Source organism: Protomyctophum parallelum (assembly GCF_964188405.1).
Source record: "Protomyctophum parallelum genome assembly, chromosome: 1".
Taxonomy (NCBI): domain Eukaryota; kingdom Metazoa; phylum Chordata; class Actinopteri; order Myctophiformes; family Myctophidae; genus Protomyctophum; species Protomyctophum parallelum.
Genome location: NC_139697.1, coordinates 96,148,838 through 96,173,498, shown reverse-complemented (window position 1 = coordinate 96,173,498; position 24,661 = coordinate 96,148,838). Strand labels below are relative to the sequence as shown.

Below are 24,661 nucleotides of genomic sequence, written 5' to 3'. Positions count from 1 at the left end.
GTCAGGACGATATAATGTCTCCACGGTACGGCTTTTTAGAGTTATTGTTTCCATCATGATCAATTCGCTGCATCAGATGCAGTGAATGCACGTTCTATGATGTGTTATTTATACTTCTGCAGTACGACGGTTTCGTTCACCAAAAATAACAAATCTACAAGCTAACAACACGTCGCTACTGCACCGCAATGCAAGGCATTGTTTTCTTATATATCGGTTGTGTTCTGAGCACTCCCAAAGTCCCCGCCCCCTTTCTTCTGTGCAGAGAGGGAAGGAGGAGTTTGTCTACACACACTCACTCACTGCGCTCTGAACAGAAATATCTCTATAGTCATGTCATGTGTTCAAGACGGATCTGTCCAATATTTCATGTTCCATCCATTTCATATTGCATCCGCTATAACAGAGGTTCATCGTTGGCATCCAGGGAGTGTGTGCAAAATTTGGCATCGACCGGATTAACAGTGCCGGAGATTAGCTGGTAACAGACTCACAGACGGACACACACACACACACACACACACACACACACACACACACAAAACATAAAAGGAACATCAGTGTAACTCTGTCCCCATGCCTTTGGCTGGGTGGAGACAATAAATGAAAGACGGCTATTCTTTTTTTAGTGTGTATAGAGAATACAAAAATTAGTTAAGATTCGCTCTCGTCACTGTGTGCGACCAAGTGCATTTATTTTCATGATGTTGATCTAAGTGGATAGCGCACCAGAAGTCAGAGTGGGGTGTGGTGATAACAAGAAAGAGCAAATCCTGTCAGAGATTTGTGTGAATGTCGGCCTACACAGTATGTTACAGTTCAGACTCATTCAGACCATTTCTAGATGTTTTATGACGTACATATAGCGGCTTTATCTGTGATTGGAATTGCACTTGAGCAAAAGATGATGTGCCTTAAGATATTCTGATGACATGATACATATCGGGATATTATCAGTTATCACTGTCATGATGTTTTTGTCATTGTATTGTATATTACCCATTATAGAAAAGAAGAGAAAATTAAACTTACTGAGTGGGTGGTCATCAGGTTCCCGTTTGATAGAAATGTCTTCAGGTACCTCCTGTTTGATAGAAATGTCTTCAGGTTCCTGTTTGATAGAAATGTCTTCAGGTTCCTGTTTGATAGAAATGTCTTCAGGTTCCTGTTTGATAGAAATGTCTTCAGGTTCCTGTTTGATAGAAATGTCTTCAGGTTCCTGTTTGATAGAAATGTCTTCAGGTTCCTGTTTGATAGAAATGTCTTCAGGTTCCTGTTTGATAGGCATGTCTTCAGGTTCCTGTTTGATAGAAACGTCTACATGTTCCTGTTTGATAGAAACGTCCCTGTCTGAAGCTGGAGAGTTCATCTTCACCTGCAGTCTGGACTCCACACACACCGGTCTGAAATGAAGTGAATAAGGACTTTAATAACTGGAGACCATGGTGTCAAGAACAACAATACTACTATGTAAAGACAATCTTGAGATTATGGTACTGATGAATTAGGGACGAAAACATGCTTCATTTAGGAAGAAATATCAAAATATTGCCTCATGCGATTCAAATAATGGTCCAAACTAAAGTGAACTAGAAAAAGTGCCCTTCCGGGCACAGGTCTCCACCAGGTTATCCACAGTTCCGTGCAGTTAGAGGTAAAAACACTTTTTGGCCAGTTATAGCGCCACCTTGAGGCTGAGTTGAAATTGTTCATGTGGCATTTCGTCCTCGGCCTAGTGGGAATGTGGGTGCACAATTTCACGGAAATCACGCGATGTGTTCATGATTTGCAGCATTTTGTTTGAAACTGAGCACTCCTGTGAACTTTGGAAGCCAATCTTAACCAATCAGGATGGAGTCTGATAAATCTGAAAGACCCGTTTCGTTGAATGGCTCTAGAGAGACTGTGTACCAATTTGCGTGATGTTTGGATAAAATCTGTAGGTGTACGGTGCAAAAACTTGTTTTGCACAAAGCGGCCTCCTGGTGGCGCTATAACAGGCCGTTCTGGAAAGTTTGGGGCAGAGGTTCATCGTTGGCATCCAGGGAGTGTGTGTGCAAAATATGGCATTGACCGGGTTAACGGTGGCCGAGATTAGCTGTTCACGGACACACGGACGGACGGACACGCGGACGGACGGAGTGCAAAACATACTCTCCCCACATGCCTTCGGCCTGGTGGAGACAATAAGGCGAAGGTAACCAATTTGTTTATGATTGATGAAGGGTCATCATATTTACTTTATACTTAAGTGTATTCTGTTCCATTGTGGATTACCAGTGATGGAAAAAGTACTAAAATGTTTTACTTAAGTAAAAGTAACCAATAAGACATCCTGAGGGCGAGAAGGCATGCACGCTGGGCGAGCACTGGTGCTTTGGCATGGGGGGTCAGATCAACATATTGAATGAATTCTGTACTGGCCATATATGCGCGTCTTGAGTGTACTTGAGGGTTTGATGAGATCAGGCCATATATGGAGCATGTCTTGAGTGTACAGGGTTTGATAAGGTCAGCTCTTTTAGCACATGAACGAACGCAACAAAAGCTGATTCTGACAGTTTATGACATCAGGAAAACTCATGCGGTTTTATTTTCGTGTTTTAACGTATATTTATAAAGGTACTATTTTGTTTGGAGAGACACTGAAGCTGCAATGCGGTCTTCCGTTTCCGGTTTCAGTTGTAAACAAGGAAGCACGATGTCTGCCTGTGTTGTACGCTGAGAGCACCCAATCCATCTGTAGTCGAGCAGTACCCCCGACACAGACACCCACGGCAAGCAGTCATAAATTTGTAGGCTTACGATACTTTTAGAACGGAGGATGAAGTGCACTGTTCCAGGTTGTTGCAGTTAGAGTTGGACCAATCGGATCGTAGTACTGCGTCACGTGAAAACAGAAGTGATTCGGTTGGCGTAAGCATACCTACCAGATCTTCTTTCTACACAAATTAGTCAAAACAAGACAACGTTGACATTTGTTATTAAAAATAAAACCGCATGAGTTTTCCTGATGTCATAAACTGTCAGAATCAGCTTTTGTTGCGTTCGTTCATGTGCTAAAAGAGTGACTTTGAGAGCCGTTTCCCCAGCCTACAATGTAAGTCAATGGGCTCATTGGGCTGGTATTTTTATAAAGTTATTTTCTATAAAACTGCACAATGGAGCGAATTAACTCCTGGACTGGACTAGTTTGACCATAATAAGGTAAGAAAACAACCCAAACCTCCAAAGAAGTGGTCTTACCCTTTAAGTGTACAGGGTTACTATGTACATGGTTACTTTACACCACTGTGGATTATATCTTTTAGCTTGAACTGAAACAAGGATGAGCAAGTCTAACACGGTTTAGAACTTGACTTGCAGTGTCAGGTTTAAGAAAACAGACAACATCAACAGACAGTAACAGTATACTCCCTCTGTCTCTGCCAAGGCTTCTCTCTGGTCTGCAGAGTTCAGAGGGAGGGGGGACCCCACTCAATATCGTTACGTTTACTTAACTAACAATTTAACTTAAGCACATATCGCAGGTGCACTCATGAAACTAATCTATATGTGTGCACAACTGCACGCACAATATAGGCCTACACAATATGATGTATTGTAGACGCTATACACCTTGCCCTCCACTATCATTATCCACTATTATATGTGCAGTATATAATGCTACAATAAAGACTGATGTAACTATAGGGACACTTTAATAATGACATCAACTATGCATTAGAAAAGATTAGATGAACTATATCTATTCATTTCATTCAGTCTTTATTCTGGTTATGCTTGTTTTTTATGACATGATGAATTATTCTAGTTTTATAGGAATTCTTTATTTAGATTGAGCATAGTATTATTATATTATATATATATATTATATTATATTATTATTATTATAGCTGCATGAAAATCGAAAACAAATGGTACGTCATAAAGTCATGTTGAAATCAACAGCATGCAACAAAACAATATACAGTATATATATACAATATATATTGCTGCTGCAAGAGCTTGGTTGTTTATGATCACCCGAGGACCACGGATGTTACAATCCTCCTCGGCCGGGTATTATTAGGTACCCATATCATACGTATTGTTCAATAAAAAAAAGATTAATCCGATCGGTGGCCATTTTCTCACATTATGGTTCTATGCTGCATTTGGTAGGGATCTGAAGTGATGAAGTAAAAACAACCAACCAACCAATCAATCAATCAATCAATGCAATGAATGCAAAACTAATACTGTTTCATTTTCCTTGTATATAAAGTACAATTTCAAATTTTTCTTTTACATTCTTCATACACACCTTCCATCTCCAGACAGGTGGATCAGCTTGGATGATCCGGGTCCGTCTTTCTGGTCCTCTTCAACGTAGAGGATCGTAGCTGGGATCTCGTCCCTCTGTGCTACATATTGTTTCTCAATGGCAGGACCGAAGTATGACTTCTGCATGTCACAGAAGGTGGTGGGTTGGGTCATCTGCCCATTGGGTGCAACCCAATCCACCAACTCTGTGATGGTGCTCCCCGTGAACAGCACAGAGGCAGCCCTCATTTCAGGAGATGAAGTCCAAGTGCCAGAGTGTCCTCCAAGGCAGTCCCATTGAACCTTCATCTGTGCCCGGACATAGGTCACGTGTGTTTCATTTATGGGCTTTCCACAGTGCTGACACATCCTGAAGAGTTCTTTGATCCTGGACTCATAAACAATCACCTTCGGCTCCTGCCAACCATTCACCTTCACCTCCTCCTGAGATAAAACTGGGGTGGCGGTGGCGCTTGAGTCATCTTCAGGGATAGACGCTGGATCCTTGGGGTCAAGTACTTCACCACTGCTGCACACTGCTGCGGTGTCCATAAGAGCCTAATTGTAGAGAAAAAATAAAGAAGCTAACACACTGACAGTTGATAATGTATCATTTAACCCATTAAGATCTGAGGCCGATTCTACAAATGGCTTCTAAATCAGTGGTTAAGAAATAGCCGTTGTAAGCTCACAGAACATCACTTGGTGCTGTGCTGTGAGCTTGTACATCTGCTATTTTTGAACATATACATCTGCCGTTATTTAATAGCCAATGCAAATATATAAAATGACCAGTGTTGTACCCGAACGCGTTCAAAGAACGTTCGTTCACGAACTCGTTCATATTTTGGGTGAACGTGAACTGAACGTACTGTATTTCTGCTTGATGAACGTCATTGTTCATTTCTGGCGTGTGTGAACGTCACTGCCTCACGTTCAACTTCGTTCAAGATTGAGTGTTTCCATAGAGCCTTCCAGGTGAAATCCCCGGCACTAAAACACACCCTAAACATGCCTTAGGGCGCGTTCCGAAATACCACACCGGAGCGGCACTCGCCTATTAGTTTGCATTGCAGTGCGCTATTTTTATTGGATAATGGTAATGGAGATATTGTAAAAAATAAAAATTAAGGTTTGGACTTAATTTGGAATAAAGTCTGCGGTTTTATATGGCTACGGTATGGGCTGTGGCAATAATAAAAAGGGGGGAAAAAGAACGATCTTTTTGGAACGATGAACTTTAGGCTTGTGGTTCCTGGTGTAGAAGTGGAGGGTGTTCCATCTACAAATTAATCAACATACAAATACCTGGGGATCTGTATTGACAACTCAATGACTTGGAATACACATGTTGACAGTCTCTGTAGTAAACTACAGCAAAGACTGCACTTCCTCCGACGTCTCAGGGTTCATGGTGTTGACCAAAGATTTATGTTAGTGTTCTACCGAGCAGTCTTGGAAAGCCTGGTCAGGTTTGGCATCACAATTTGGTTCGGTAACCTCTCAGTGCAACTGAGGTCCAAATTGTTCAGATTGGTGCAGACTGCAGGGAAGATCATAGGGGTAAGACAACTCCCCTCTCTTCAGTCTATTTATGAGCAGGCTACATTAAAACAGGCTCAAAAAATTGTCAGTGATGTTACCCATGTTTTACATGGCGAGTTTGTACTTCTGCCCTCTGGGAGAAGATACAAAGAACCAAAGTGGAAGTACATTAGATTAAAAAAATCGTTTGTATCAGCATCAACTAAGATGCTGAACGAGGCTCTGAAACAGCGGTAACTACGTGAGGCCTGATTATCCACATCATGTGTGCAATTGTGTAATGTTGTGTCTTCCTCTGTAATGTATTTTTGTTGTCATTGATGTTTTATGTGTGGCTGTAGCTGGGGTGAAAGCCCAAGACAAATTTCCCTTGTGGACAATAAAGTTTACCTTGACCTTGACCTTGAACAATAAAAAGGTATTAGCATCCTCAATTCTCATTCTCACAGTAAGCATCAGAGACTTTCGGTACGTCCAATACATTTACAGACATCAAATAAGGGACATATTAACCCCCACAAGCCTGGGCCGGTAATCTTTTTGGGGCCCAAATGCTTGTGCGTGTTATAACCCAAGAGACAATGCATAAGAATCAATTCATAATGATACAATACGGTATATTCCACTCTATTTACTGATAAGTGTTTCTCGCTTGGGGTTACGTACACATAGCATTTACATGCTATGTGGTAGAACCCCAAAGAACTACAAGAAGTGGCTTTCTGGGCACAGGTCTCCACCAGGAGAATAGGAGTGTGTGTGATGTTTGGCAGACAGTTTTATGCAGATGTAAAGATTTGTCTCGGCCTGTTATAGCACCACCATGTGGCCAATTTGAAAAATGTCAAGTGGCATTGCTTCCTCAGCCTAGTGGGAATATGCGTGCAGTTTCACTTGCACTCGGGCACTGCGTTGCAACATTTTTGTACGAAACGGGCCACTCCTGAAAACGTTTTCACGGAAATTGCACACCGTGTTTGTGATTTGTGGCATTTTGTTCGAAATGGAGCAATCAGCTTTGGAAGCCAATCTTAGCCAATCAGGATGGGAAATGGTGCAGATCCGTGTTGATCATGGATCTATGGAGATATGTATACCGAATTGTGTGATGTATGGATACAATGTGTACGAGTAATCTACAGAAATGTGTAAACGGCCTCATGGTGGCACTATAACAGGCCGTGGGAGAATATTTGGGGCAGAGGTTGGCATCCAGGGAGTGTGTGCGCAGAGATTAGACTCTGCTGCTTGTATTAAACGTCGTTAAACTCACTGTATGCTTTTTTCCCCTTTTTACCTCCTCTATGATGATTTCCTGATTTTAGCTATATAGAAGAGTATATTTGTTGGAGTTTGGTGTTGGAGTTTGGAAGCCCTCTTTTTTTTTAACGAGTCACGCTGCTGCCTCCTGCATTATGTGCAAATGCAAAACAGGTGGTACGCAGGGCCGTTCAGTGACTTCGACGAGTGCTTCCAAACTCCACACAAAATAATTACCTGTAGAGAATTTCTTGACAGAAAGTAGCTCATAACATGCCTACTGTCGAATTGTAAGTGGTGCAACCACTTCCTTAAGTAGCTTTGTGTGTGCCTGGGTGGCTGGCTGGCTGGCTACCTGTATCCGAGCACGGAAATTGCATTTGGTTGGTTTTCAAAACCAAGTGTTACTGTTGTGCAGCCTAACACAGACATACATATTAACTGTAGCCTATATGATGATTTCAGATGTATCAGTACAGTACAGTGAACCCTGGGGACCCCCACATGGTAACTGTCATTTCTCAACCGAATTGAACGTGGGGCGGCTCGGGCGGTTTTGAAGGAGTCAAGGGATTTACATGTCTTAATGACTGACTGTTGGTAGGGCGTTCCACATTTTGGTGGCATGGGAGCCAAAATAATTTAGTCCCTTGTTTGTGCCGAATCTGGGTTGTACATGGTTCGTTGCACTCCCTCTGGTGTTGTGGGTTTGGACTTCATTAACATTAAGGAAGTATCTAGACAGGTACAGTATCTTGGAGGTGTATCGAATCTTGTCGACCAGAGCCATTGCAAGATGCTGTACTCTGTCGTTGACCCTAAGCCATTCCAGCCTGTCAAAGTGGGCAGGGGTGAGGTGGGTTCGGTGGGTGAGACCAAGTAGGAGCCTGACCAGTTTGTTTTGGGAAGTCTGGAGCCTTTAAGGGCCTTTGAGGTGCTGTGGTACCAGGAGGTGCATGCATAGTCAAAGAAACCTTGTACGAGGGCTCCTGTTAAGGTCTTCAAGGTGTTTTTGTTGACCAGTGAGGAGATCCTGTAAAGGAATCTTGTTCTTTGGTTGATTTTTTTGATTACGTTGGTGGCCATTTTATCACCGGAAAGATTTCCCTCCAGGATAGAACCTAGGTAGGTAATTTCATCTTTTCGTGTGATAATATTGTCACCCACTCTAACCAAGAAGCCATCTGCCTTGCTGAGATTACCATTTGATCCGAAAATAATGGATTCAGTTTTTCCCAGGTGCAAGGATAGTTTGTTATCAGCGAGCCAGGTGCAGATTCTACCGAGTTCAGGGGAGGGGGGGGGGGGACAGTGTTCCGTTCACCTCCACCATCTGTTCTCTCCCCTCCAGGTAGGATTGCATCCAGCTCACTGATGTGTCACGACTATGGTCATGTGTGTTTGATTAATTATGAGTGTTATTTTGGATTATAAATATATATATTTATTGCTAAAATTATATGTATTTATATGGTGATATTGTTATAGTATAAATATACATAGCATGTATATATATATATATATATATATTAGGGATGTTGAAAAAAGTTGAAAATCGACTCGATTATCGACTCATGCGACTCATGAGTCGAAAAATCGTTTTTATTTGTATTATCTTTTTGTAATGTAAAACGTTATAAACGTCGCTCTTTCAAATGTTTTCCAAATGGGAGAGGTACGTGTTTGTCTGTGTGACACTGCTGTGCCTGTCAGTGCTCGTCACATGCAAGTTAACTTTGAGCAGAGTGCCGTGGACCCCATCGTCCAAGGGTGTGTGTGTGTGTGTGTGTGTGTGTGTGGTGGGGGGTGGTATCTTAGAAACACTGAATGATCTGTCCCATTGGTGGTGTGCTCGCATCATGAGCCAATGGCTGCAGCTCTGAGCTTCCCCGACCCATGGCTGCAGCTCTGAGCTTCCCCGACCCAGGTTCACATCTCTACTACACATGCCGTAAAGTGAACTGACAGCCACAGGTCTGCTCTGTTCTGAGCGGTGAGCGCTCTTGTGAAGAAAGCAGGACAGAGTTGTCAAATAAATCCTGCCGTCATTCATACTGTATTTATTCTCCGACCCGACATTAAAATACGGAACAACGTGCGCCCCATATCAGTTAATTACGGGGGAGGGGGTTTAAGGAGGGAGGAGAAAGTGGAGAAGAGCTTCCTTGGGTTAGAAGTACAGGATTGGATTTTGGTGTGGTAGAAAGAGGTTTTAGCAGTGGTTAGTGAGTGGGCGAAGGCAGAGAGGAGTGAGTGAAAGTGGGAAAGGTCATCTGGTAGCTTTGTTTTGTGCCACTTTCTTTCAGCTGCCCTTAGAGGTGTTCGTTCAGATCTGAGAGTTTCAGATAGCCAGGGAGCCGATGGACATCATACCTCTGTTGTGCTTCTTAAAAGGGGCATACCTCTTTGCCCCCTTAGATGAAATAGTTACAAAACAATGGTACATTTCCAGGCATTGAAAGGAAGGAAGCCAACGAAATCGTGCGCCTCCGCCCTCTATAGATATGCAAATGTGGCGCATTGTCTTCATGTCCAATACCTGCCCCCGATTGCCCCCTCTGTCATTTCATCCTGGCGCCAGGCCTGGGACTCTACTCTATAGTCTATACCCGATCCTTACAAATTGTAAGGATCGGGTAATGGGTATAGACTATAGATTGTAAGTTACAATCTATATTTTGTTGTAAAGGTGAATAATATAAAATACAATACCAATTGGTATTAGGCCTATTAAGTTTCCGAACTTTTGCAGAGTTTATTTATATTTTTTACATGGACGGATATCATACTAACGAAAGCATATGGCTAAAGCGGCAAAGCCTTAATTGTTATAGTGGCGAAGTGGTCCTTTAAGCCCAATATGTTTCCCTCAAACTGTTTTATGCCGTTTCTTTAGCGCAAATATATTTTTCTTTACATGATGTACATATAGTAACATCAAAAGCCTGGTAAAAAGAAAATAACCCATAACATTGTTGACACATACTTCAAATTGTGGATCCAGTCCGGGCCTGTTAAAATAATTATTGTTAATTCATGAAATACATGCAAGGGCAGCATTTTTAACTGAAATTTAATAAGTGAAATAATTGTAGTGCCTCCCATGTAGTAGAGCACAGCAAGATATTACATTACAATATTCATTGATTAAATTAAAATCATCCAAAGAAAAAAATAACGCATCCTCTTTGTTCTACCATATAAATGATTATCACCCAAATTGCAATTACAAAATAACCAGTAAGACGCCTAAGGCCTGACTCACACCTTCGCAACAGATAGCTGATGCTGATGCATGAGACTTATTGACTGATGCAAGCTCGCAACCCTTAGATAGCATTTCTGTTGGCTTAGATAGCATTTGACACAGACTTATAGCATGTTATGTAGACAGCACTATAATTGTATTGTATATAGTCATAGCACGCCATAGTACATATGTATAGCATAGTAGTGAATATGTATAGTTTATTATGTATAGTGTATGTATAGTTTCATCATATAGATATTCCACTGTTACCTTCTTAGCTTACGCATGTTTCATGATAAATGCTTTTATGTGATGTATTCCCATGCTTTTGTTCTTGCTTAAATGTAAGTCGCTCTGGATTAAGAGCGTCTGCTAAATGCCTAAATTGTAAATTGTAATGCATTTCCAATGGGAGTCACATGGTTTGACACAACATTTGTGTTGTATGAGGGGGAGGGAGGCAGTCAAAACACAGCCGAAAGCCGTACAACAAAAATGTTGTGTCAAACCGTGTGACTTCCATTGGAAATGCATTGACACCAGGGGGGCAGTCAGCCAGATATTTCGTGAAGCCTCATTTGAAATCGGTAGTTCATTATAATGGCCTGTTGTGGCGCTGGACTGGACCCAAAAAGCCCTATAGCTCCATAGAGGCCCATGTATTTTGGCCCAACTTTAATAAACATGGTCATGAATACTTTCTTCTTCCAGTCACTAGTTTAAAGTCTCATTTCGAATGTCATAATATTCTTTTTGGAAAATTATGGTCCCATTAATTAAAAAAATGACCATAAAGAAAAAAAACCATCGCGTATGTTCTGAGGGGCGTGGCTACCGTTACAGTCTATGATCGGGATTCCCCTCCCACTCGAGTCAAAATAAAAACCAACGGAGAAGAAGGGGGGAAGTCCCGCCTCGTTGTCTGGGCAGCCAATGGCCAGCTGGTCCAAAACGGAGCCAGCCAATGGCCAGCTGGTACCAAACGGATCTAGAAAGATGGCGACTTACAGTGCAGGAATAACAGGCTTCATTTTACGTCCATGTTAGACCCGGCGAACGCTTTGTCCATATTTTTTACAGTCTATGATTGACACTTACCCTTTGTTTACATCTAGCATGCATCAATGTTGTATGCTAGATCGAAAGGTGTGAGTGAAGCCTAAGGCCTGGCTGACTCACACCTTTGCATCTAGCATACAACATTGATGCATGCTAGATGTAAAGAAAGGGTTTGTTTACATCTTGCCCCAATGCATTTCCAATGGAAGTCACATGGTTTGACACATTTGTGTTGTATGGCTTTCGGCTGTGTTTCGACTGCTCCCCCATACAACACAATTGTTGTATCAAACCATGTGACTCCCATTGGAAATGCATTGTGAGCTTACATCAGTCAATAAGTGTCATGCATCAGCTATACATCAATCTGTTGCGAAGGTGTGAGTCAGGCCTAAGGCCAAAAATGTTGTCAAACCATGTGACTTCCATTGGAAATGCATTGGGGCGTCCATGACACTTACCCTTTGTTTACATCTACCATGCAACATTGTTGTATGCTAGATGTATAGGTGTGAGTGAGGCCTTAAAGGGACACTTCACCCTTTTAGCAAATAAATAAATATCAAAGACCTTTATAAGATTTAGAACACTTTCCTGGTGTTATTTTTTGTGTAATTTTATATTATCCAGAGTGGCACTGACGTCAGAGACACGTAAAATCTGAATCCTCCCCCCCCCCCCCCCCTTTCCCTCACTGTATGTTTATTTTCCTTTTTTACCTCCATTATGATGAATTCCTGTTCTTTTCTTTGACTATATTGAAGTGAACATGGTGGACCCTGTTGTAAACAAGTGTAATGCTTAATTGGGTCGTCCACTCACAGTTAACAGTCTTTGTATTGAGTTTGTGCTTGAAATGTACTGTAAATCTGCAAACTGTTAACATGGTGGCAGCCAAATTTATAGACCCACATTTATGCTACCTAAAAGTAACCCCGCCCCTAACGTCGAAAAGGAACGTTTGTGCTTCAAAATCACTCTTACCTTGTACAAATGCAAAATCTAAGCTGCTTTAAATGTTGCCCCACTTGTTTGTGAGGTGTTCGCAATCAAATTAAACACCGCACATGCTTATTTTTCAATAAAAAAGGTATTTTAATCCACTCTGTTTCTGAATCCTCCATTGTAAATGCGGTAAACGGCGCAACAGAATATTGCCCGCGCCCCTAGCGGCCAGGGTTCTCTTGCGCATTTACAATGGAGAGAAAAGCAAGATGGCCGCCAGATAAAATACCTTTGTTATTGAAAAATAAGCATTTGCGGTGTTTAATCTGATTGCTAACACCTCACAAACAAGTGGGGCAACATTTAACGCAGCTTAGATTTTGCATTTGTACAAGGTAAGAGTGATTTTGAGGCACAAACGTTCCTTTTCGACGTTAGGGGCGGGGTTATCTTTTAGACTCTCGTAGAGAGATTCGTCAGAATCGAAAAAAAACCTCTACGAGAATCTAAATGTTTGGGCTATGTTATAGCCATGTTTTCTCAATGTACTCGGATGAAGTCACGTTTCATACTGTAGGCCTATACTAAATACTACCACGATTCGATCAAAACAGTACTATTGACAATTACTGTAAATAACTTTATATGAATACCTCTGTGCGACTCCATTTCGCTGGCGGAGGTTCAGCGGCCTCTGCTTGTTCCTCCAGGTTGATGGAAGGAACCGCGGTGGTCGACAGCACGGCCCCAGGCTTTCTACCACCCATAAGGTAACCCACGTACTTCGTCATGTCGCCCCGTTCAAACTCCTCCGGTTGGAAGTGCAGACTACACACACGCTCATGCCGTAGCTCCATGAGTGGCGTGTTCTCGTTGTACTTCGGGTTCCTGATTGCTCTGACCCATTCCCTGCAACGCGCTGGGTCGTTGACTGGGAATTTGAAAGCGCTAAGTTCACCAGGAATCTGATCCCTCCGCTTCCGAAATGTACAGCATGGTACCGCGCAACGCCGAACAACTGACATGATTACACTTCCAAAAAGTCGCAAATACAAATACAACTCAAGGAACAAGTCCGATAACTCAAGACTGCTCTATGGCGCTCCCGATAATTTATACCCAGGCGGCCAGGCCCTAAGCATCATTGCCCAGCTGTGTTGACAATTTGACACTAGTTGTTATCTTCTTCCTGTAATTTCCGGCAGACTAGATGCCTTCCGGCACATTGCTGCCTCCCACTGGTCGGGAGTATACCTCCTTTCTGTCCATTATAACCTTAGTATACTCTAAGACTATAACTCCTATAATAGCAGTCGTGTTTCTGCCATGAAATTAAGCACTGCTTTTACAGTCTGTGCCTGGTGGTTTTCTGTTGGGTTTAAGGAGCTTTTTGAGCGTCACTCTGCTTGTGTGGTCACTTGCCACTGCTGCATACATCAATTCTCTATCTTCGGTGTACCGGGTGCACTCCATGAGAACGTGTTCCACGGTTTGGTCTTTTTTGCATGTGCTGCACAATCCATCTGGGTGCATCCCCATTTTTGACAAAATCCAAAAATCCCATGCCAGTCCACAGTGTCCCAACCTAAGTCATTGTCACTGTCTGCCTTCTCTCCGCCCCAAGATAGCATTGCTCTTTTTTTACACTGTTCTGGATCTTGAAGTAATGCCTTCCTTTCTTTCCCCTTTCCCACTGCTGCCAGCCTGCTGTTATTTCCCTTTTGATGATAGATCTGCACTTGTATGTTCCTATTGCTACATTTATATCTATTGACTTGCATAGCGACTTTCTCGCTGCCATATCTGCCATCTCATTCCCTTCCACATGGGCTGGTACCCAGAGGAAACCTACTTCCCCTCCTACCTTCTCGATTTTGTAAAAGTGGACCAATTAACAGCTCCACCAATCAGGTCTGACCGAGCTCCCAGCTTTCCTTCTCCCATGTTCATAAGCACAGAGGCCGAGTCCGAGCATATGACCACCTGTCTAGGCTTCACCTCCTCCACCCACTTCAATGCCCAGATTATTGCCATCAGCTCGACTGTTGTAAATACTGAAACCCCCTCAGACAGCCTCTTATTTACAGACACCTCCATCTCCATTACCACACCTGAGTGACATTTACTCAAGCCGTCTCCACAAGCGAGCCCTAAAGATAACCAAGGACCCCTCACACCCCAGAGACCCTGTTCGAGACCCTTCCATCCGGAAGGCTGAAGGTCATTAAGGCCAGAACCAACCGGCTGTCCAACAGCTTTTTTCCAAAGGCTGTGAAAACACTGCTCAGTTCACATATACGCACACACACTCGCATATGACTGTCCTATCTGGCAAGTGCAATATAGACTATGGGCAAACGCAATATGATATAGTATATATGCAATAGCATATGGGCTAGTGCAATAGTATATAGTATATAATATATTCCCCCATGGTCCCCTCCTACCGTTGATGAATTTGCACATGAATTTTATGATTGTATGGTCATCATTTTAACAGTGCATTAGAATATTTAATATTTATTAATGGATTGAAATGACTTGACTGGACTATGACGGACTAACAGTTTTATGCCATGAAGTTTTAGCCCCTTCAGTGTTTTTTTTCGTTTTCTTTGCGTCCTCTCTTGATACTGTTATATGTTGTGCTGCACTAAACAGAATTTCGTCTCATACAATGACAATAAAGATCTTATCTTATGGATTGTATATGCAAAACCTGCCTTCCCTGACTTAGGGTCTTTGGCTCCATCTGTGTATATCTGGAGGTGATGTTCCCAGGTGCTTTCCAGCCTTTTAGCTACCATGTTACTGTAGTACGTGCTGCCCTGCTCTTTTATTGCCTCGTGTAGGCTTAGGTCTATTACTGGTGTCGGTAATAACCACCACTGGCCAGTGCACTATAGGGGCCAACCCCACCACTCCCAACTCCAGCTTCTCCATCTCCTTATTCATTTTGAAGATGAAGCATTCTTGCTTGCCTTTAACCCCTCACCACTGGCACTCCCATGCGTCTTGCAGCACTACTTTAGCTGGGTTCTCCCCTAGGTGTCCCCTGAGTTTATTGATGTACTGCATAGCCAGCTTTGGTTGACAGTTGTGTATAGCCGGTGATGTTATTGTCTATTCAACTTGACAATGATGACGTAATAAAGATGTCGATTAAAGGACCCAATGCCAGAGTGTAATTGGTTTTCGATGGTGACGTAATGACGATATGTTTTAGTGTTGGGAGGATTAAAGGTAATGCTCCTATGTATACATGTATGTAATCTGGCACCACTGCCGTATCAGGCACAAGTAGTCATTACTGAGATTTGACAGTTTGTAGCGTTCGAAGGTACTTGCGCCGCGCGCTCTGCTTGCGCACTAGTAGGACATTTATGGCCTACTAGTGTGCAACAAGCAAGTACGCACTCGACAGAGTGCAGTTCTAGTCGATATATATATTTTGGTAACTCTTGCAGATAAGGTTCATGAAATAATGATTAACTAATGCTTAACTAATACATTAGTTAAGCATTATTTCATCACAATTCATCATTAATTCATGATGACTTTATCATGAATTAACTGTAGTTAGTTAATCATGATTCATGGCATTCATGATTTCATTTATAGATCAGATGTTTTCGCCCAAATCTATGCCCACGATGAGTGCTCAAAGGCAGGTAGGTTTAGTCAGCAGACTGTCTCTCTGGAGGTAATTGTTCTCAATTCTATGCCCACGATGAGTGCTCAAAGGTGGGTAGGGGTCTGTCCGGAGCTCTCCCTGGTGCTTTATGGATACTTTTTGGACTCACCCATTTTGCCCAAATCTATACCCAGGATGAGTGCTCATAGGGTAGGGTTAGTGAGCAGACTCTGTCTCTCTGGAGGTACTTTTTCTCAATTAATTTAAATGGGGGAGTCCAAAAATGATCCATAAAGCACCAGGGAGAGCTTCGGACAGACCCCTACCCACCTTTGAGCACTCATCGTGGGCATAGAATTGAGAATAATTACCTCCAGAGAGACCGAGTCTGCTCACTAACCCTACCCGTTAGGGGCTTTAAGGGCGAGAAGCGATTGCAGGGCGCGGGGAAACAACAGACTTAAAAAAATGGTCAAATCTTGCAATGTGTATATACACTCACACGCTCTTCAAAGCACACGTGAGGAGGAAAAGGGCAGAGGAGATCTGCGCACTCTACCAAACTGATCAGTTTCAGGTGTGCTGGGCATCAATTGAGCTGATCTGAACACTAATTACAGGTGCCCAGACAATTCACATAAAGCGTCTGAGGTGTAAAAGAGCATAATTATGTGGCATGACACAATCAGTTCATGGTTCATAATTCAACTTTTTGAACTAAAAGTTAATGGTTTAAAAAATCTAGTGTGTGTGTGTGTCTGTCTGTCTGTCTGTGCATTACAGGCAAGAGTAACAGGCAGGCATTACAGACAGTGTAAGCACACCTAAGATTCCATGCACAGACAAAAGCTTGCCCCAGCGGCATTCTGCCGCGTGGGTGGAGCTTAATTAATTTCCATCAACCAGCTGTCTAAAAAGTGACGCTGGGAGACAGCTTCTTTTGGCCCCGCATGGAAGCTTAGGTGTGCCCCATAAGAGTATTAAAAGGATAGAGACTGAACTGGCGCGAAGCTCCGCCCCCTCCACTATTCATGTCAGTGGAAGTTGCTCAGTGGCGTTTTGAAGCCGCCAGAGGGACCGTCTATGTCCGCCTTTTTGGGCGCATTTCCGCATTTGACCTCCAAAATTTGGAGGTCAAATGCGGAAGTGCAACTGAGCGCTCAATGTTAAAGCTCAGCTGCACAGGGTTTCCTCGTCATGAATCCACGGGTCCGCCTGCAGTCCTTCCTCTTACCACTAGGGCCCAGCGCTTCAACATTGGAGTGCCTAGCTGTCCCCTTGGTGTGCCCCGAGTGAGAGTAACAGGAAGTGTAACAGGAAAGCGTGACTGCTTCCTATTAACAGGAAGTGCGTAACTAGGACAAATAAAGATAGAGCACGGAGGTGCGGCCTGGGCTCCTGCGGGAGTGAACACTCCATCATCGCAGCTCCTGTTTACACTGAGCATGTGCAAACCTCCCGCAGGAGCCCAGGCCGCACCGCCGTGCTCTATCCTCTTTATTTGTCCATAAATGGTGACCCGTAACACTTAAAACAAATTGGATGGATTTAAAAGGAATGGAGTGTAATTTGCCATAAGCGCATTTTGGAGGGGAAAAAAAGTGTAAAATTGCATTTTTGTATTAACGCTAGAATGATGTTCTCCATTTTAGCATGCTAACTTTCCAGGGGGAAAATCCTGCAGTTTCCATTAGCTTGTAATGGATTCCCTATCGATGATGTCACTGGTAGCTGGTTTCCTGAAAGATGGAGTGCCATGATGAGATGGTAAATAAATATAATTTAAAACGAAGTCAACGTTTTGGACATAACCAATAACTTAGTTTAGACTATGTAATAAAACCAAAAACGTTTTATTACATGTCTAAACTAAGTTATTGGTTTCAGCAACCACGGAGTGTTGTCCAGTTTATATAATACCTCATATAAATAATAATACCTCCTGATGATCATCTTTTAGGGTGGAAAAACCCTAAAAATCCCGGCACTCCATCTTGAAGTTTCCAGAGCCCTCTTCTGAGACACACACAGAGTACACAAAATTGCAGTGCTGTAGTCCAGGTTCTTTCATGCGGTATACCATAATTATTCCCTGTGCACACATGCACATGTATAGGTTATACAATCGAGCGTTAACATGTGTTATATATATTTGTATGTATTTATTTAACTTTAGGTACCATATGATGAGAATAGCATTAGTGAGGACCAATTATATGAAGATAGGTTGAGGAAGTTGATATAGCAAACCTGCTATTAAATCGTCAAAAACATACAGCAGTTTAATTTGTGAGCTAATTTATAGAGGAACATTGTTTTCCCTTGGTGTGAATGCACTGGTGTCTTGTAAAGTTACCCGAGTTATTGAAAGTCTTGTCACACCCTTTGCAGTGGAATGGTTTTTCTCCAGTGTGGATATAATGGTGTCTTTTCAGAGAACCTGGCGAACTGTAACTGTTGTTACAGTATTTGCATTGGAAAGATTTTTTTCCTGAGTGGACACGAAGGTGTGACTTCAGAGCACTTCTAACTGTGAAACTTTTGTCACAATGTTTACAGGGGAAAGGTCTTTCTCCAGTGTGGGCAAGCTGGTGGGTCTTCAGTGAAGATGACGCAGTAAAACACTTGTCACAATGTTTACATTGGAAAGGTTTTTCTCCGGTGTGGATACGCTGGTGTTTCTTCATGTCACCTGGCTGACTGAAACTCTTGTCACAATGTTTGCATTGGAACGGTTTTTCTCCAGTGTGGATACGCTCGTGTCTCCACAGTGAACCTGACTCACTGAAACACTTGTCACAATGTTTACATTGAAAAGGTTTTTCTCCGGTGTGGACACGCTGGTGTTTCTTCACGTCACCTGGCTGACTGAAACTCTTGTTACAATGTCTACAGGTGAAAGGTTTTTCTCCAGCATGGACACGCTTCTCGTGTGTCTTCAGGTTACCCATCTTACTGAAACTCTTGTCACAAGGTTTACAATAGAAATGTTTTTCTCCAGTGTGGATACGCTGGTGGGTCTTCAGACTACTTGACTCACTGAAACTCTTGTCACACTGTTTACAATGGAAACGTTTTCCACCAGAGTGAACATACTGGCGTCTTTTCAAAGAAGAACTTGGATGGTCAATGTCTCCTTGCTTCTTCTGGCTGGCTACAAGGTTGGTGATTTGCTGACAGGCTGCTGATGTGATCTGTCCATTCCTCAGCATTTGGAAGTAGAGGTCATTGTGTCTCCTCCTGATGTGTTTATGGAGGAAGACCTGAGATGTGAAGGAGTATGAACACTCGGAACAGGAGAAAAATTGACTCTGGGAAGACTGGGACTGAACTTCTGAGAGAGAGAGAGAGAGAGAGAGAGAGAGAGGGGGGGGCGAGAGAGAGATTTTTTCAAATTGTTTTGTTATAATGCCATCAGGAGGCAGATTTTTGCAAACCCATTTTGTTGGTGACAGCTATATGGGTCACGTGGTGTTGTGTGCTACTGGCCTACGTCACTCATAGAAAGTCAGCTGTTGGCAGGGCGGCATTTTCATGAATGGAGAGAGAGAGGGGGTGAACGGGGAAGGTCCAACTTTGTTGACCGTAATCGCTATTTGCTATGCTGTGGTAATGTTTTAACTACAACAAAAGCAGTACCCTGGCCTGGAGCAGTGATTCTCATGCAGACAACGACTAAGCAGCGAGTCTGACAACTAAAACGTTTCCCCTTCATTATATAGATATTCCACTGTTAGGTTCTTAGATTACGTATGATTCATGATGACTATTTTGATGTATTACCATATTTTGTTCTTGCTTACTGTAAGTCACTCTGGATGAAGAGCGTCTGCCAAATGCCTAAATTGTACAGATTGTTTTTCAAACATCATGCAAAAATTAAAAAAATAGGGGCACGGTGGCACAGTTGGTAGTGCTGTCGCCTCACAGCTAGAAGGTCCTGGGTTCGATTCCCGCTCAGGGCACTGGTGGTGTGTTTCCTCCTCCGCGTCATCAGTGCCCATACCCGAAGGGGGGGCTGGCGAAAAGGCCTTTCTGTGTGGAGTTTGCATGTTCTCCCCGTGTCCCCTAGGGTAGGTACCCTCACAAAAACATGCAGTAATCCTGGTCTCTAAACTGCCTCCCCCTGGCCAGCCGGGGCGCCTGATGGAGGGGAAAGGAACTGGTTGGAATAACGTGTTCCTTCCACGCGCTACGTCCAACCAGGGAAACTCTCCCCTGTCAGGTGTAAAGGAGCAACTTGGACACTCAAGCATGAAGGAAGCATGAGTTAAGTCCGTTGCTCTCCCCAGGTTGGCGGAGGGTGTGTAGAGCCCAGGATCACATTAGATGATTGACACAGGGGTGAAAAATGGGTTACAAAATCGTGGGATAAAAAATATATTTAAAAAAAAACATCATGCAAATCAGTACACATTATCTCTAGTCACATGATGGACCGCTCAGATTTTTCATAGTTTGCCGGAGTGGCCGTTTTAAACAAAATGCATTGAAATTTAGTCCTTATGCAAACTCCCAGTATTCCATGTCCCTCAGTGGCGTGCACAGACATTTAGAGGTGCAGGTGCTCATGTGAAAAAAGGGCACCTTGTGCAGTGTGTGGAACCGGCCGGTTGCCTTAATAGTGTGAGATTTATAGATTTTGGGGCATAAATATATTAGAAGCTTATTTTTTAATCAAGAATTGATCAATGTCACCATGGTCCACATACAGTACAAAAAGGGCACATTGCTGTCCAGAGGGCAAGGGCACCCCTAGTGTCTATCTGTGCACGCCATTGCTGTCCCTGAGTTTAACACTGACCTCCACTGGTCTCCTCCCAATCATCACTGTCTTCAGTGACTTCAGTGTCAGATTCAAGTTCAACTTCAACTTCAGAGCAGTGTGCAGAGATGTCTTCGTCATCATCGTCGTCGTCTTCAGGTTTCACTGCTAGTAACATTGACCCATTGGGCTCCTCTGGTCTTTGAAGTAGCTCCTTGTTTTCATCTTTAATGTGTGGAGGCTCTGGTTCCTCCTGGAGCAGACTGGGGCTCCTCTCCTGTTTAGTGGGAACCTCCTCTTTACAAACAACCACCTGCAGGATGTCTAGGAGCAGAAACAAATATCACAATAGTGAATACTGGATTCCTAAAAATGTAAATTATTTTTTACATGTGCAAATTGAACAGTGGTGCATTTAAAGTAAGATTTGTGCAAATAGATATGTGGTTTTGGTAATACGAACAATGTTAAGCATGCATTTTGAGTTTCTTTTTTTATTAATGGCTATACACATCAGCATATTATCATTGTCACAATGGTATCGTCTTGGTTATTGTAAACTGAAAATGAGCAGAACAGAACAGAAAAAAGGAAAAGAATGAGAGAGCACATGCAACTTACTGAGTTGTGGGTGGTCTTCAGGTTCATGTTTAATAGAAATGTCTTCAGGTTCATGTTTAATAGAAATGTCTTCAGGTTCATGTTTAATAGAAATGTCTTCAGGTTCCTGTTTGATAGAAATGTCTTCAGGTTCATGTTTAATAGAAATGTCTTCAGGTTCCCGTTTGATAGAAATGTCTTCAGGTTCATGTTTAATAGAAATGTCTTCAGTTTCCTGTTTAATAGAAATGTCTCCAGGTTCCTCCTGTTTAATAGAAATGTCTCCAGGTTCCTCCCGTTTAATAGAAATGTCTTCAGTTTCCTGTTTAATATAAGTGTCTTCAGGTTCCTGTTTAATAGAAGTGTCTTCAGGTTCCTCCTGTTTAATAGAAACATCCCTGGCTGAGTCTGGAGAGTTCATCTTCACCTGCAGTCTGGACTCCACATACTGGTCTGAAAATGAAGCAATTGAATTTAAGAGGTGGTTCCATTGTTCTATATATGGTATTATTATTATTGTACATATTCAAAAAACAAGAGTTAGTTTAAACTTTATGTTATTTGGTATATACCATTATATATATATATATATATATATATATATATATATAATATATATATATATATATATATATTACAGTAAGAAAGACAGAAAGAAACATACTGTGGTCTGTCTGGTCTTCAGGTTCCTCCTGTTTCACTGAAACAGGTCTGGCTGGGTCTGGAGAGTTCATCTGCACCTGCTGTCTGGACTCCACGCACACAGTCTGGAATGAAACAATGAACATTCCAAATTATATATATTTGTATTATTTATTTATTTCCCCCCCAAATAAATATGTAGTTTCCCCACACTTTAGAAGGACATTATCACCAGAACAAGACAGGTGTTTTCAATGAATCTAACATGTTTAAAATGTTTTAAGATACAGTGAGTTTTTATGGGAACTAAGGGCGTGTCTGTTAAAATAACTTTCTGTAGCTATTTGATTTTCTGACAGGCAGGCCCGAGTGTGTATGGATAGGAGAGAGATGCTCATCCACAATTCTCACCAGAACCGGCGCGCCCCAAGGCTGCTGCCTCAGTCCTCTGTTGTACAGTTTGTTTACATTCGACTGATGTGGGAATAACCGTATAATAAAATTTGCGGATGATACCACAGTGATCAGATTAATAACCGACGGTGACGAGATAGGAGGGAGATAGAAGATCTAACTCTATGGTGCGACAACAACCTCTCACTTAACACCAATAAGACCAAAGAAATCATTGGAAGTCCAAAGGTATCCACACCCCCATTTCCATCAAGGGGTCATCTGTCGATGCACATCACAGACACATTCACATGGTCACTCAACAACGAGTACATCCTCAAGAAGGCGCAGCAGCGACTGTACTTTCTGAGGCGCCTTAAACAATTTACTTTACTTAAGTACAAAGGGACTAGTTAACTTTTACAGTTGTATAACTGAAAGTGTCTTCACTGGCTGTATCACAGTGTGGTACGGTAACACGACCACTCAGGACTGCAACAGGTTGCAGAGGACCGTTAAAACAGCAGCTAAAATCATCGGCACAGCACTACCCAGCCTCCACAACATCTACACCACAACATCATTAAAGACACCAGCCATCCCGCAAATACCCTGTTCCAACCACTCCCTTCCAAAAAACGCTACCAGAGCATCAAATCTCGTACCACCCGTCTCAGAACAATACAGTTCAAGGTCAACTGTTCAGCAGTCAGGCTGCTGAACAGTTGACCTACCAGTATTTTGTTTCCACCGAAAAAAAAAAACATTTTTAGTTACTCCGCTGCGCCCTCTACTGATATTGCCCAGAGAACTGCCTCATAGAGAATATTTTTCCTCCGGTGGAAAAAAATCCCTTTCTGGCCAAAAAGTACCGTTTATACGTGTGGTGGGGCGCTCAGAGTGCTTCCACTAAGGAAAGTAGGCTTTCTATTGACACAACCCGTGTTTGTATTGGTGAGTAGGTCAAACGTTCGTGAGATTTCCACTAAAGAGGAGAGGCTGGTCTGATTTCGATTTGAGATTTAACCCCGTTTGTCCCAGAGCCTTACTGCAGGGCAGACATTCGCAGAATCGAAAGCAGGAAGGGTATGGAACAGAGCTAATTCTAGGCCTGACACTAGCATGACAAATGTTTAGTTGGTAAGGATTCAATGTCTGGTCAGCTCTGAACTCTGCACCTGGCTCGCTGATAACAAACTATCCTTACACCTGGGAAAAACTGAATCCATCCTCTTCGGATCAAATAGTAATCTCAGCAAGGCAGATGGCTTCTTGGTTAGAGTGGGTGACAATATTATCACACGAAAAGATCAAATTACCTACCTAGGTTCCATCCTGGAGGCCAATCTTTCCGGTGATAAAATGGCCACCAACGTAATCAAAAAAGTCAATCAAAGAACAAGATTCCTTTACAGGATCTCCTCACTGGTCAGCAAAAACACCTTGAAGACCTTAACAGGAGCCCTTGTACAAGGTTTCTTTGACTATGCATCCACCTCTTGTTACCACAGCACCTCAAAGGCCCTTAAAACAAGGCTCCAGACCTCCCAAAACAAACTGGTCAGGCTCCTACTTGGCCTCACCCCCCGCCCACTTTGACAGGCTGGGATGGCTTAGGGTCGATGACAGAGTACAGCATCTTGCAATGGGTCTGGTCCACAAGATTCGATACACCACCAAGATAACCATGTACCTGTCTAAATACTTCTTTAATGTAAACGAAGTCCACACCCACAACACCAGAGGGAGTGCAACAAACCATGTACAACCCAGATTTGGCACAAACAAGGGACTAAATTATTTTTGCTCCTATGCCACCAAAATGTGGAACGCCCTACCAACAGTCATTAAGACATGTGAATCCCTTGACTCTCAAAGGGCACCTATGGATGGCTGCAATTCGAAACTGGCCTCTGTAGAATCTGAATCCCCCCCCCCCCCCATTTTCCCCTCACTGTATAATGTATCTTTTCCCTTTTTTGCTTCCTATATGATGAATTCCTGTTCTGTTCTTTAGCTACATAGAAATGTCTATTTGTATGCCTCTAAATGTTTGTATGTCTCTAAATGTTTTGATGAATTGAACAATGTGGACCCTGTTGTAAACAAGTGTAATGCTTAATTGGGTCGTCCACTCACAGTTAACAGTCTTTGTATTGAGTTTGTGCTTAAAATGTACTGTAAATTCTACAAACTGTTAATAAATATTTCAATCAATCAATCAATGGTGAATGACGACATGGAGCTCCAAGTTCGACTTGAC

The 24,661-nt window shown here is 42.6% G+C and overlaps 1 protein-coding gene across 3 annotated transcripts in view; it reads right to left on the bottom strand.

Annotated features, from left to right (window-relative positions):
* LOC310870890 (uncharacterized protein) overlaps nucleotides 1-24,661 on the bottom strand; it is a 172,379-nt gene that overhangs the window by 91,285 nt on the left and 56,433 nt on the right. Inside the window, exons 10-11 of one of the 3 annotated variants that reach the window (XM_083782250.1) lie at nucleotides 20,803-21,087; nucleotides 18,195-19,332 (exon numbers count right to left, since the gene is read on the bottom strand). The exons of the other annotated variants lie outside the window; for them this stretch is intronic. Of the exons in view, the coding sequence (XP_083638376.1) occupies nucleotides 18,293-19,332; nucleotides 20,803-21,087 (1,325 nt within the window). The 3' untranslated portion in view covers nucleotides 18,195-18,292. Of the gene's footprint in view, nucleotides 1-18,194; nucleotides 19,333-20,802; nucleotides 21,088-24,661 lie in introns of those variants that run through there. 3 annotated transcript variants of the gene reach the window in all.